The following is a 15373-nucleotide window of genomic DNA, read 5'->3' on the forward strand; positions in this document are numbered from 1 at the left end:
AAAAAAAAAAAAAAAGTTCCTGAAAAGTATCTTTTTCCCAGATTCTCCTCCACCAGGACTCCATTCCTCTGCCCTCAGCCTCCCCACCATGACTCCCCTCCCACATTTCCTTGTATATCAATATTAAATATTGGGTTAAGAAGTTTGCTCACTGGACAAGGAGTGTCATGATTAAAGCTGTACTTTAGAAAGATTTATCTTGCAGAGGTTAACAAGATGCACTGAAGAGGAAAGGATAAATAATACTCCCAGAGAGAAATAAGGAAGGCCTGGGAAAGTGACACAGCTGGAGAATTGGAAAGGACATGTGACTTTCAGACATAATACAGAATGAGGCAGAAAGGACCCTGTGATTGAATGGATTATCTACAGTGAAAGATTGGTTGAAAGAATAAAGATGATTCCAAGATTTCAATCTGGGGGAAAAGGATCATAATAGCAGAAATCGGGAAAGGGAGCTGCTTCACTAAGGGAAGTCGATTCATTTGTTCACGTAATAAAAGGGCTCGGCACTGCTCTGGGTGCCGGGAATACATCAGTGAATGAAAATCATGAAGCTTCCTTTCCAGTGGGCAGTGACATAAAATAAGTAATACACACAAAATGAGTACATGATATAGTATCTGAAGATGATTCGTGCAATAGAAAAACGAACAGAACAAGGTGAGAGGAGTTACGACTCTACAGGCAGGGAGCTGATGGAATTTTAAACAGGAAGGTCAGGCTAAGACTCACTGAGAAAAGACACTTAAAAGACCAAGGGGTTGGTCGTGCAGGTATCTAAGGGGAGAGCGCTCCAGGTGGAGGGAACAGCCAGTGCAAAGGTCTTCAGGCTGGAAGAGGGCTTGGTGTGGTGAAGAATAGAAAGGCCAGCCTCACTCTCTTGTGCTAAGAAGAGTGTACAGGGAGATGTTGTGAATTGGTGCAGCCATTTTGGAGAACAGTTCCGTATGGAGGTTTCTCAAAAAACTAAAAATAGAGTTACTATACGATCGAGCAAACCCACTCCTGGGCATTTACCCAGACAAAACTCTAATTCAGAAATATACATGCACCGAAATGTTCATTGCAGCACTAGTTACAATAGCCAAGACATGGAAGTAACCTAAATGAACATCGACAGATGAATGGGTAAATAAGATGTGGTACATATATGCAATGGAATACTACTCAGCCATAAAAAGAATAAAATAATGCCATGTGCAGCAACATGGATGGACCTAGAGATGATCATAGGTGAAGTAAGTCAGACAGAGAAAGATAAATATCACATGATATCACTTATATATGGAATCTAAAAAAAATGATACAAATAAACTCACAGACATAAAAAACAAACTTATGGCTACCAAAGAGGAAAGGGAGAATAAACTGAGTATGAGATTAACAGATACATACTACTATATACAAAATAGATAAACAACAAGGACCTACTGTATAGCACAGGGAACTATATTCAATACCCTGTGATAAACCATAATGGAAAAGATTCTGAAAAAATAGATATATGTATAACTGAGTCACTTGCAGTATAGCAGAAATTAACACAACACTGTAAATCAACCATACTTCAATAAAATTTTTTTAAAAAAGAATAGCGTACAGGGAGAATGGGTTTGAGCAGGAGATGCTCTTGCAGTAATGCAAATGGGAGATGAAAGCAGCTCAGACAAGGGTGGTTACACTGAAGGTGGAAGGTGCAGCAGACACATTTGAAGGAGCAGTAAACATAATTTCCTATGAGAAGTTGAATGTGGGTGTGAAAGGATGACACCAAGATTTTTGACCTGAGAACCTGGAAGGATAGGTCTGTCATCAACTGAGGTGGGGGAGACTGAAGATGGAGCAGACTTGGGATAAGGCAGAGATGAAGAGCTGTTTCGACTCTGAAAACATGATCTCTGATCGTGAGATGTCAATCCCGTAGTTAGAGACACAAGTCGAGAATTGGGGCAATAGGTCCAAGCTGGAGACAGAAATCTGAGAGTCACTGGCGGATCGGTGGGATTTAAAAGCCATGAGACTAAATGCAATCACTAAAGAAAAGAGGGTAGAAAGAGCACGAGCTGTGCAGCTCCTAAGGACACCAACGGGAAGTGGTTACCTGCAAAGGTGACCAGGAAGGAGTGACCCAACAAGGCAGAAGGAAAACCAAGAGAGGGCTGAGCCCTGGGAGCCCAGAGAAGAAAGTAAACCAAGACAGGGGGTCTAGTGACCTGAACGACAGGGTCAACAGTGACCTGGACCAGGGCAGGCTCCATGGAGTCCTGGGATCAGAGGAGGCTGAATGCAATGGGTTTATGAGAAAATGGGAGAAGAGAAACTGGAAAAAGCATAGGTAACACTTCAGGAGCTCTGCTGCAAGGGAGCCTGGACAGCAGCTGGGGGGAAAGTGGTCGAGAGGATTTGTAAGGATGGGAAATACGAGAGCACGTCCTTGTGATGACGGTGATGATAGTGAGTTTCCCTCTACCTGTCACGTGGCGAGCTCCCTGCCACATTTCGTATCTGTGTGTCCTCAGATAAGCCTTCTGCAGCCACCTGTCCTGACATCCGTGCCCCTCCTCCCCCAGGTTCCGTGTCTCCATGGCACCCAGTACCATTTGCTGTCTCAAATCCCATCTCTCCCAGTGCAGTCGGGCTCCCCTAGTGCAGAGACCGTGTCTGTTTCCTTCACTGCCCTATACACAGGGTTCCGTATAGAGCCTAGCGTGGAGTAGGTGCTGCAATTTTTGCTTTATTTTTAAAATGTGTTGAATGAATGAATAAATGAATGAAATGATGCTCAGATGGGCAGCTTTTTGTTTTAGATGCCAACCTGATAAGCTAATTAAATGAAAAGGAAACCTAGGTGTTTTGCAAGATGGGGTAATGGCAGAACAGAAAAGAAGAGAAAATGAGAAAGGAAAACAAAGACAAGTCTGAAAATATCTGAACAGAATGGATGGCAAACTGAAGGCAAACAGAAGAGGCTGCAATCACAGAAACCCGTGACGCTACTACGATCAGAGGATAAGGAAACCCTTTCAAGGAAGATCAGCCTGAATCCCAGCGGAAAGCTGAGAAACGTCGAGCAGAAAGCCTTAACCTGTGGGAGTCCAGAGCAGTGATTAGTCCGATTTCAGTGCCTGTTATTCACCAGTTTCTTCCACTTCCTGCCAACCCTCGCAGTTTGCTTTTTATTATTCATACGTTTTCTTTCTAAGCTTTCGTTTGGCAAATTCAACTTCTCTCATCCACCTGTGACTTTAAATACCCCCGATGAATATCCAATGTAATTTATGTATACCTTTTCAAATAACAACATAGCTTTCATTGTCAAAAATGTAAAATCTATCGTGTGAATCCCTGTTTTTTTTAATTAATTTATTTATGCACGTATTTATTTTTGGCTGTGTTGGGTCTTCGTTGCTGCACGCAGGCTTTCTCAAGTTGTGGCGAGCGGGGGCTACTGTTCGCTGCGGTGCGTGGGCTTCTCATTGCGGTGGCTTCTCTTGTTGCAGAGCTCGGGCTCTAGGTGCGCGGGCTTCAGTAGTTCTGGCTCACAGGCTCAGTAGCTGTGGCTCACGGGTTCTAGAGTGCAGGCTCAGTAGTTGTGGTGCCCGGGCTTAGTTGCTCCGCAGCATGTGGGATCTTCCCTGACCAGGGCTTGAACCCGTATTCCCTGCATTGGCAGGCGGATTCTTAACCACTGCACCACCAGGGAATCGTGTGAATCCCTGTTTTTTTTAATTAATTTATTTATGCACGTATTTATTTTTGGCTGTGTTGGGTCTTCGTTGCTGCACGCAGGCTTTCTCAAGTTGTGGCGAGCGGGGGCTACTGTTCGCTGCGGTGCGTGGGCTTCTCATTGCGGTGGCTTCTCTTGTTGCAGAGCTCGGGCTCTAGGTGCGCGGGCTTCAGTAGTTCTGGCTCACAGGCTCAGTAGCTGTGGCTCACGGGTTCTAGGGGGCAGTAGGTTCGCGGGCTTCAGTAGTTCTGGCTCACAGGCTCAGTAGCTGTGGCTCACGGGTTCTAGAGTGCAGGCTCAGTAGTTGTGGTGCCCGGGCTTAGTTGCTCCGCAGCATGTGGGATCTTCCCTGACCAGGGCTTGAACCCGTATTCCCTGCATTGGCAGGCGGATTCTTAACCACTGCACCACCAGGGAAGCCCAGTAATTTCTTTTTATATGAGTATTTCCAAAAACCTGTCTCATCTAACAGACTGTATTATCCTGAGTTATTTTAGTTAAGTATGAAGTCTTCGTCTTAAGTGTGTGCCCCTTGCGTAACACAGTGTTGTTAGAAAAACCATTATAACTCCATTCCCTGACTTGTAGGTCCTGAAATTTGCTGTTGTAATTGTGCATGACTATAGTTTTTCAGTATGTGATCATACCATTTAAGACATTTACTATAACAAGTATTCCCTGGGGGACCAACTACAGCAAACCTGGCAAGCAGCCCTCCCACTGCCCCGCTGGCTGGCATTTTTTTTTTTAACATCTTTATTAAAAAAATAAAGTATAGCCAGGACATGGAAGCAACCTAAGTGTCCTGGAGTATAGCCAGGACATGGAAGCAACCTAAGTGTCCATCAACAGATGAATGGATAAAGAAGATGTGGCACATATATACAATGGAATATTACTCAGCCATAAAAAGGAACAAAATCAAGTTATTTGTAGTGGGGTGGATGGACCTACAGTCCGTCATACAGAGTGAAGTAAGTCAGAAAGAGAAAAAACAAATACCATATGCTAACACATATATATGGAATCTAAAAAAAAAACAAAGATGGTTTTGAAGAACCTAGGGGCAGGACGGGAATAAAGACGCAGATGTAGAGAATGCACTGGCTGGCATTTAACGGTGAAATTCAGCATTTGCTGATGACACCGTTAGTAACGGCATCACACATTTCCAAACCCACAGCCCCTGAAGACCACAATGCGGTCCTCTGTATATCTTGAGGTGGGGATAAGTCCCCTACCTGGCCCCAACTCCATCACACCTTAGCCAACCTGAGCCCCCAGCCTCTGCTTCCACCTCCCCACCCAGTACCCTCAGCTCCCACAGCATTGCATCTTAAGAAGCAGTGGTGAGGAAGAGTAACAGCATTTAAAGGAAAGATCAGCAGTGACATTACAGGCTAGAGAGAAGAAGAACCCACGTCATGAAAGGAAAGGGCCAGACATCACCACCCCAGCCACCCGGTGTCCCTCCTCTCCTCCCCACACCGCACCCAGGCACCCAGGCCCTGCCCTGCCTACAGGAGCTGCAGGCCCTCCTACAAAAATTGGCAGGTGACGAGCAGACAAAGGCATAATATGGACCCCAAAGCTAACCTTAAGTCTAAACCATATTACCCAGTTCTCCTAGCTCCCACTGTAATCGCTCAGTGACAATTTCTTCAGTTGTCAAGATCTCAGTGCTTTGACTCTGGGTGTGCAGCACAAAGGCTGGACACCTTGAAAATGCCCCCAGAGAACCTCAGCCTGTAGCCAAATTCCTTGCTATCAGCACGTAAGCACAAGCCGCCACACGCCCCCTTGTGTCTTTCACCCGTACACGTGCGCGCCCGGCAGCTTACCGATCAAGTAACGCCAACAAGGTAAGGCGATCATACCAGACCTTAATCCACTTGCCAGGGAAGATGATAAACTTGTAAAACTGCTCTCGGTTAAATTTTCCTTGTGTGGAAGAACAGGAAGAGTCTTCTAGATCCTGACTCACATGCTTTTACATGCCGAAAGAAAAAACAGAGAGAGGGTCTCACGTTGACATGTTATTGTCATAAATAAACCTCCTGATTTAAAAGTACTAAAAGCAGATGTTCAAATTCTGAAATGGAAACCAACATAGTTCATAAAAAAATGGGTACCCTAAGAAAAGGATGATGATCAACAGAAAAGGTCTTTTTTTTCAGCTCTTTTTTCTTTTTTTGTACTGAAGTACACTTGATTTACAATGTTGTGTTAGTTTCAGGTGTACAGCAAAGTGATTCAGTTATATATATCTATTCTTTTTCAGATTCTTTTCCCTTCTAGGTTATTACAAAATATTGAGTATAGTTCCCTGTGCTATACAGTAGATCCTTGTTGGAGAAAAGGTCTTTTTTACCAACACACTTCAATTTCATTAAAATGTAACATTGAAATTATGTTACACATATCAAAATACTGCTGTCAGGCCAAGAAACTGCCATGAAAATAATTCTTATGAAAGATCAGAATTCAGCAAAAGACCTTAAATGACTTAATTTTTGAAAGGTATGTTATTTGATGTAATGCTGAGATAAATATTTAAATTTTACTATAAGTAAAAATATTTTCACTGACAATATGTAGGTCCTTGGTGAAGCCCAAGATAAGAAAAAGTAAAATATTTATAGAAAAAATATAAGCTAATAAAACAGAAACAAATGGGGGAATTTAATCTCAGATTGAAAACATTTTCACCCCAAATTCATCTCTGATTGGCTCTAATCCAATGGAGAGGAACTCAGTTTTGAAAGAAATTAGTCTTCATTCGTCTAACAAATACTTAATGAGCCCCAGCCCTCTGTACATCTTCTATTTCTAATCTGTCTTTTTTTTTTTATAATTGTGGTTAAAAAAATACATAATGTAAAATTCACCATCTTGACCATTTTTTAAGTATACATTTCAGTAGTGACGATAATCACATTGTTGTGCAAGAGATCTCGGGAACTTCTTCATCTTGCAAAACCAAAACTGTCCACATTGAACACTGACTCCCCACTCTCCCCTCCCCCAGCCTGACAACCATCCTCCTATTTTCTGTCTCCAGGAATCTGATTCCTCTAGGGACCTCCTATAAGTGGAATTATACAGTATTTGTCCTTTTGTGACTGGCTTATTTCATTTAGCATAGTGACCTCAAGATTCATCCATGTAGCAGGTCTCAGAATTTCCTTCCTTTTTAAGGCTGAATAAAATTCCGTTGTGTGGATAGACCGCATATTGTTTGTTCATTCATCTGTTGACGGACGCTGAGGTTGCTTCCCCTACCCCCTTGGTGGAATATTCGCTATTCACAATCGTGAATGATGCTGCTGTGAACATGCACGTGCAAAATAACTGTTCAAGTCCCTGCTTTAGGCTCTTTTGGATATATTTCTAAAAGCGGAATTGGTGGATTATTCTAGTTTGTATTTTTATTTGTTTGCTTTTGCCCTCTATTTTTCCCAAAAAGATTTTTGGTAGGCTCTAATTTCCTGTAGGCTGACTAACATAAAACACAGGTGACTAATAAGAAGGACCAAAACAAGAAAAGGGAGGACGACAGCACAGAAGAGCAGTCATGGAGGGGATGCTTTCTTAGCATGCTTTTTTAGATTTTTAAAGGTCTCACACACTTCTCTCTGACTTACAAAGTAGAAAGCTATACTTGGGCAGACTACATAATTTTTCCTTAATTCAGTGAAAGTCGCTGATGTCAAAATGCCTGGCATGCATAAGGGCAGCACACCTGCTTCATTGGAGACCACGTGGTACCCTCCAAGGAGGCTGACTTTACCATCTCTCTGTTCCCAGATGCTAATTCCCTGACTCAGCTATAGAGCACAGAGTTATTCGGACTATAAACGCAAAAGGCATTTCAAGGGAAAGTTGATCCATCGTGAAGGCAATATACAGGTTAGCAATATACAGGTTAGCAATATACAGGATGGACTGGGCTGTATTATTACAGGAAAGTTGAGATTATAAGTGCTGTTTGTATCTGGAATGCAACTCCAACAGAAAAGAGAGCTTCGTGGAAACTGCCTGCTGTCATGACAGCAAGAACAGCATCTTCTTTTAATGACAATGAATTTGTGGTTTAGAGTAAATCTTCCCCCCAAAAGAGATCCTTTTCCTTTATGCTCCGTGGATAAACAGAGCAAGTAAGAAATACGTGTACAAGCTGAGCATGGTTTACCATTCTGTGATGTGGGAATTCAGGTATGATGCGTAAACAGGTCAAGGATAAGCAACAGTAAAGGTGATAGCATTCTTTTGAATAGTAAGAAAAATACTCTCCTTTAGTGAGAGTAGTTTTAGGAAGGTTAGTATAAAAAAATCACATGAAGACTACATCTACGTTTTTTGCAAAACTTATTAAAGATTCTGGCATATTGTGCTATTTATTGCTGCTTAAATGAAAATCCTTGTTTAAGAAACATCTCAGAATTTAATGCAAAGAAAAAATGGTTTGATTTCTGTGTTAGTTTACTAGAGTTGCTACAACAAAGTAACACAGATGGGGTGGCTTAGACAGAAGAACTGTATATCCCCCAAGCTCCCTGAAACATTCAAGAGTTCCATATAACTAATAAAAATTTTGATGATATTAATAATTGACACTGATTAGTAAAGGCATAATTTTGCCATCTTTAATCCTAAAAACCTCACAGTAACTCTTCCACGTAGGTGTTATTATTCTGGAGGCCAAAAGCCCGAGATCAAGGTGTTGGCAGGAGTGGTTTCTTCTGAGGCCTCTCTCCTTGGCTGGCAGACGGCCGTCTTCTCCCTGTGTCTTCACGTGGTTTCCCTCTATGTGTATCTGTGTCCTGATCTCCGCTTCTTCAAAGGACACCAGCCATACTGGATTAGGTTCTACCCTAATGACCTCATTTTAACTTAATTACCTCTTTAAAGGTCCTATTCCAAATACAGTCACATTCTGAAGTCATGGGGGTTATGATGGCAGCATATGAATTTTGAGGGAGCCCAAATCAGCCCATAACAACTTCCTTTATCAGAAAATGAGGTTCATTGAATTTCATTTTTTGCTTTAAATAGCAAGGAAGCACAGAGCTCGATGTTTCAGTGAATCACAGCAATTATACTTAGCCTGTTTTCTGGTATAAATTTCAAATTCAAATTTTCTTTTCCCCCTGGACTGCGTGGCATGCAGGATCTTAGTTCCCTGACCAGGGATCAAACCCGAACCCCCTACAGTGGACGCGCAGAGTCTTAACCACTGGACCACCAGGTAAGTCTCTCAAATTCAAATTTTTCTCATCGTTTTAATCATTCATTTATTCACTCATCCAACAAATATTTATTATGCAGATTATATAAGCCAGGTATGATATGTAATATAAGCTGAAAATTCAAAGGATAACAAGACAGAGTTTCTACCTTAAAGGGGCTTAGGAATTCCTGGGGAGTAGACAAGCCAACCAGCCTGGATAACACGGTGACACACACATACATACAAGTATAAACATGTCTATATCTGCATCTATATACCCAGAAAGAGAGAGAGAGAAGTGAGCTGTGGAAGCGAATAAGGTGGTTATCCCCAGAAAGGGCATGGAAAAAAGGGGTCTAACGCAGAGCTCCTGGACAGCATCAGTAATGAAGGAGCTGGCAGGGGTGAGGACTCACAGTGGAGACTAAGGGGGGTTCCATATCTATGACTCAGGTAAACACAGAGACACACTAACCAAGAGGCCGGTTCTGTCTCTGATTCATTAATTAAGCCTCACCCAAGAACAATCACATCACGCTGCCTGCAAGTCAGGCCTGCAAGTTTTATTCTACGATCAGAAGAAAGAGATTAGTAAAAGTAGGAGGATGGGGTGTAAACTGAACACAAGTCCTTTTTAAGAAACAGGATAATTGCATTTGCTCACCACCCCCCATATGGATCTGTGCTGACAGCACAATACCAAGGTCCGTTTCGTGAACCTGAATTATCAAGAACAGCTTAAATAATGATCAGCACATTCAGTTTAAGAAGGTACAGAAGTATATAGTACATTTCAGAAATAATCTTTGGTAGAATTAAAACATTTAAGAACGTAAAGGGGGCTTCCCTGGTGGCGCAGTGGTTGAGAGTCCGCCTGCCGATGCAGGGGACGCAGGTTCGTGCCTGGGTCCGTGAAGATCCCACATGCCACGGAGTGGCTGGGCCCGTGAGCCATGGCCGCTGAGCCTGCGCGTCCGGAGCCTGTGCTCCGCAACGGGAGAGGCCACAACAGTGAGAGGCCCGCGTACCGCCAAAAAAAAAAAAAAAAAAAAAATCTCTGCATGCTTAAAATATAAGCCTATAATAAATTAATAAAAATCCAGATATTTTCCAAACCATGAGGGGAAAAATGCCATTCTAACCAAGTGAGCTCTTGTGGGATTTGTGCATCCTGGCAACCAAAGATCAATGTGAATGAATTTTTAATGCTTTTGGAAGAGCAATTAAGACAGTAATAATCCCGTTCGCATGAACGGAAGGGTACCTGTTATCTAAGAGGTTTCTTTTCACATTTGTTCAGTAGACTACCACAAAGTGATATAGCCACAACCCAGCTGACATAAAATTCAGGACAAGACTGGACTAATTCTATTAGGGAATCCCACCAGGAAACAGGTTTCAGGATCCCTGCTTCTGGAACATTCACAAACGGTAATGCTGGGACGTACCCGTGGGGTTTCTGACTGGGTCCTCTGAGCCACCATCAGCAACAGCTGTTGTTGCAAGGCACTGACCACAGGGTCCCCTGAAGAAGGATCTTGACTCTCGGAAGTTGTGGTACTGGACGAGCTGCTCTGTATGTCTCTAAGGATGGGCAAAACAAATGCTTTGGTTACCTGGACGTACCAGAAGTCATTTACTTATGACATGCAAACACAACGACAGCAGGATCCTTAACGCAGGTCACGGGTTAAGCCTCTGCCACCTTGCATGAGCAGTTCAAAGTTGAAAATTGCATGTGCCATGCCACCTTCAGGCAGAAGGGCTATCACCTTGCACACATTCAACATGGAACTCCAGTTTTATTCTATCATCCAGACGGTGTGCTTCAGAAGAGATGAGGGCCCTCCCTGGCCTCTGGGGTAAATCCTGGTCATCCCACACCCACCATGGGAACTCCAATCACCCCAGCCAGTCCCGGCACAGGAGTGCAATGCTATTCTAAGAGGCTACCGCAGAGCAAAGGGAAGGCAGCTGTGGATAAGGATGTTCACAAGCAAGTTTTTCTATTTCTTCTTTTTTTTCAGTGTTTTTACCTTTAAAAATTTTTTTTATTTATGTTTTATTCAAGTATACTTGATTTACAAAGTTATGTTAGTTTCAGGTGTACAGCAAAGTGATTCAGATATATTTATAAATATATATGTATACGTATATATTCTTTTTCAGATTCTTTTCCCATATAGGTTACTACAAAATATTGAGTATAGAGTTCCCTGTGCTATACAGTAGGCCCTTGCTGATTATCTATTTTATATATACTACTATGTATATGTTACTCCCAAATTCCTAATTTTTTTAATTTTTAAATTTTCCTAATTCCTAATTTTTTCTTATCTTTCCCCTTTGGTAAACATAAGTTTGTTTTCTAAGTCTGTGAGTCTGTTTCTGTTTTGTAAATAAGTTCATTTGTATCATTTTTAGATTCCACATATAAGTGATATCATATGCTCTTTGTCTTTCTCTTTCTGATTTACTTCACTTAGTATGATAATCTCTAGGTCCATCCACGTTGCTGCAAATGGCATTATTTCTTTCTTTTCTATAGCTGAGTAATATTCCATTGTATATATGTACCACATCTTCTTTATCCATTCATCTGTCCATGGACCTTCAGATTGCTTCCATGTCTTGGCTATTGTAAATAGTGCTGCAATGAATATTGGGGTGCGTGTACCTTTTCGGATTATGGTTTCCTCTGGATATATGCCCAAGAGTGGGATTGCTAGATCATATGGTACCTCTATTTTTAGTTTTTTAAGGAACCTCCATACTGTTTTTCCATAATGGCTGTACCAATTTACATTCCCACCAACAGTGTAGGAGGGTTCTACTTCTTAAAAGGTAACAAAAGTAAGAGACCATCTTTCTCCTGACCTTTAGATGCTATGTGAGTCAGAAACCCTTGGAGCTGCAGCAGCGATACTGCCATCGTGAGGGACAAGCCCAAGGACAGCAGCGGTGAAAGACAGAAGGAAACTAGTTTCTTTTTTTTTTTTTTTTTTTTTTGCGGTACGCGGGCCTCCCACTGTTGTGACCTCTCCCGTTGCGGAGCACAGGCTCCGGACGCGCAGGCTCAGCGGCCATGGCTCACGGGCCTAGCCGCTCCACGGCATATGGGATCTTCCCGGACCGGGGCACGAACCCGTGTCCCCTGCATCAGCAGGCGGATTCTCAACCACTGCGCCACCAGGGAAGCCCGAAACTAGCTTCTTGATGACCAACCAACCCTGCACTGATCATGCCTTTGGACTTCCTGTTTCTGAAATAACACATCTTATTATTGTTTCAAGCATTTTTCTTTTTTCTTTTAATATTTATTTATTTAGTTAGTTGCACTAGGTCTTAGTTGCAGCACGCGGGCTCCTTCGTTGTGTTGCTGCCCAAGCCACCTCAAGAATGCAGACGTTGCACTAATGTCATCACCTTCTCTTTTATAATTTTTTATTGAAGTATAGTTGATTCACAATGTTGTGTTAGTTCCTGATGTACAGCAAAGTGATTCAGTTATACATTATAAACATATTCTTTTTAATATTCTTTTCCATTACAGTTTATTACAGGAGTTTGAATACAGAACCCTGTGCTATATAGTAGGACCTTGCTGTTTATCTATTTTATATATAGTAGTTTGTATCTGCTAATCCCAAACTCCCACTCCATCCCTCCCCCACACCCTCTCACCCTTGGCAACCACAAGTCTGTTCTCTGTGTCTGTGAGTCTGTTTCTATTTCGTAGATATGTTCATTTGTGTCATATTTTGGATTCCACATATAAGTGATATCATATGGTATTTGTCTTTCTCTGTCTTTGACTTACTTCACTTAGTATGATCATCTCTAGGTGCACTCATGTTGCTGCAAACGGCATTATTTTGATCTTTTTCTTAAGGCTGAGTAGTAATGCCTTCTGATTTCTAATCTCACATTCGGTACAAAGTTTCTAACAAGTTTTTAGATCTTTCTTTTTCCCATCTCTCTACTACTGTATTCACAAACATACAAATGCTTATTCTACAGGAACAGTGTTTAAAATACGTCCACTATTCTCACATACGTGCTCACAAACACACAGATTTCTCTACATTTTTGAGACATGATTTATGACTATTTGATGATACATTCAATAAAGGCCTCCTTCAATAACCATTCAATAATGGTTTCTAAGTAAAGAACCACTTAGGAAACATCGTACATTAACACCGGGGTTTGAGAAATGAGTCAGGTGGGATAAGCACATGGATTTTGAAAACTTAAAAATCCTATCCGGGTTTCCCTGGTGGCGCAGTGGTTGGGAGTCTGCCTGCCGATGCAGGGGACGCGGGTTCGTGCCCCAGTCCAGGAGGATCGCACATGCCGCGGAGCGGCTGGGCCCGTGAGCTACAACTACTGAGCCTGCACGTCCGGAGCCTGTGCTCCGCAATGGGAGAGGCCACAACAGTGAGAGGCCCGCGTACCGCAAAAAAAAAAAAAAAAAAAAAAAAATCCTATCCTTCTATTATTTGTACGATTGTTCCATAAAGAGTGCTTTTGCTTCCTGTCTATACTAGTGGTGTAATGTGTGTCACTAATAGAGAAAAAAATTTAGATTTATAAAGACAGTGTTCATTCAAACTTTTGTACTTTGTACAGAAACCTCTGAGGACTGTAATTCTGTCATTTCATAGCTAAATACAATAGGATCAAAAACATCTTGTTAATACAAATTTAGAGAAACCTAAAACTCAGCAAATGCCAGAACTTCACTAAAACCAAAAGACTGATCTGACTTCACTGTAGGTAATGTAGGTGATGACTATAAATAGGCAGAAGCAGTATGGAAATGTGAGAAAATCTAGACAGTGTAGAGCGCCCTCTATTGCCAACTGAAATAAACTAAGAACGGACTACTGTGGAAGGTGTGACAAAGTTATTTCAGAGCAACCTTCCTCCTGCCAGGGCCTCCTGGCAGGAAACATGGTCCAAAAGGAAGTGTCAATACAGCTGAATTTTTTGCATGTTTTTGATGACAAAATAAAAATAATAACAGATAACATTATTTTCCTGCGCAAGCCATTGAAAAATCCTATGTAAAAATCTAGGGTTTGGTTTTCTTTTCAAAATCTTTTGGATGAGTTCTAGAATTAAACAGAACTAGGCTTGAATTATTGCTCTACTATTTACTATCTGTGACTATAACAATGTTGTTTTCTTACCTCAAATCCTCACCTATAAACAGCAAGGTCCTACTGTATAGCACACGGAACTATATTTAATATCCTGTGATAAACCATAATGGAAAAGAATATGAAAAAGAATATATATATATGTATAACTGAATCACTTTGCTGTATAGCAGAAATTAACACACCACTGTAAATCAACTACACTTCAACAAAATAAATTTTTTAAAAGATCCTCACCTATAAAATAGGGATGATGTCTTCCTCAGAGAGATTGCTGTAAGAATGAAATCAGACTGGATATGGTGCCTCTCATATATCAGACACTTAATAACCATACCTAATCTTCCTATTTCTTTCTACTGATATAGGACCTGACTTTGCTCATTCTCATATTAAACAGTAAACTGGGGGCTTCCCTGGTGGTGCAGTGGTTGGGAATCTGCCTGCTAATGCAGGGGACACAGGTTCAAGCCCTGGTCTAGGAGGATCCCACATGCCGCGGAGCAACTAGTACCGTGAGCCACAACTACTGAGCCTGCGCGTCTGGAGCCTGTGCTCCACAACAAGAGAGGCCGCGATAGTGAGAGGCCCGCGCACCGCGATGAAGAGTGGCCCCCGCTTGCCGCAACTAGAGAAAGCCCTCACACAGAAACGAAGACCCAACACAGCAAAAATTAATTAATTAATTAATAAACTCCTACCCCCAACATCTTAAAAAAAAAAAAAAGTAAACTGACCCCTATGCTTTTCACACAAATAACATATTAATTCTAGTTGTCTCTATTAGCAGGAATGGGGTAAGAGTGTCTTGCTCTCAACTCATACCTAATCCTTTTTTAAAAACATAAAGACAAATGCAAACAGCATGTCAAACTCCCTCTTAACCTCTTTTTACATGAAGCATGATGATATTAAGAAAGATTCTTTTCTTTTTTTTTTTTTTGGCTGCGCTGGGTCTTCGTTGCTGCACACAGGCTTTCTCTAGTTGTGGCGAGCGGGGGCTACTCTTCATTGCGGTGCACGGGCTTCTCATTGCGGTGGCTTCTCTTGTTGTAGAGCACGGGCTCTAGGCACGTGGACTTCAGTAGTTGTGGCACGTGAGCTCAGAAGTTGTGGCTCGCGGGCTCTAGAGTACAGGCTCAGTAGTTATGGCACACGGGCTTAGTTGCTCCGCGGCACATGGGATCTTCCCGGACCAGGGCTCGAACCTGTGTCCCCAGCATTGGCAGGTGGATTCTTAACCACTGC

General features: G+C 42.0%; 1 protein-coding gene across 1 annotated transcript in view; it reads right to left on the reverse strand.

Annotated features, from left to right (window-relative positions):
• Window positions 1–15373, reverse strand: part of PCNX2 (pecanex 2) — a 302561-nt gene that overhangs the window by 177750 nt on the left and 109438 nt on the right. Inside the window, 2 exon segments of the mRNA XM_055081202.1 lie at window positions 5572–5717; window positions 10409–10544. Of these exon segments, the coding sequence (XP_054937177.1) occupies window positions 5572–5717; window positions 10409–10544 (282 nt within the window).

This window comes from Physeter macrocephalus, chromosome 20 (assembly GCF_002837175.3).
Source record: "Physeter macrocephalus isolate SW-GA chromosome 20, ASM283717v5, whole genome shotgun sequence".
NCBI lineage: Eukaryota > Metazoa > Chordata > Mammalia > Artiodactyla > Physeteridae > Physeter > Physeter macrocephalus.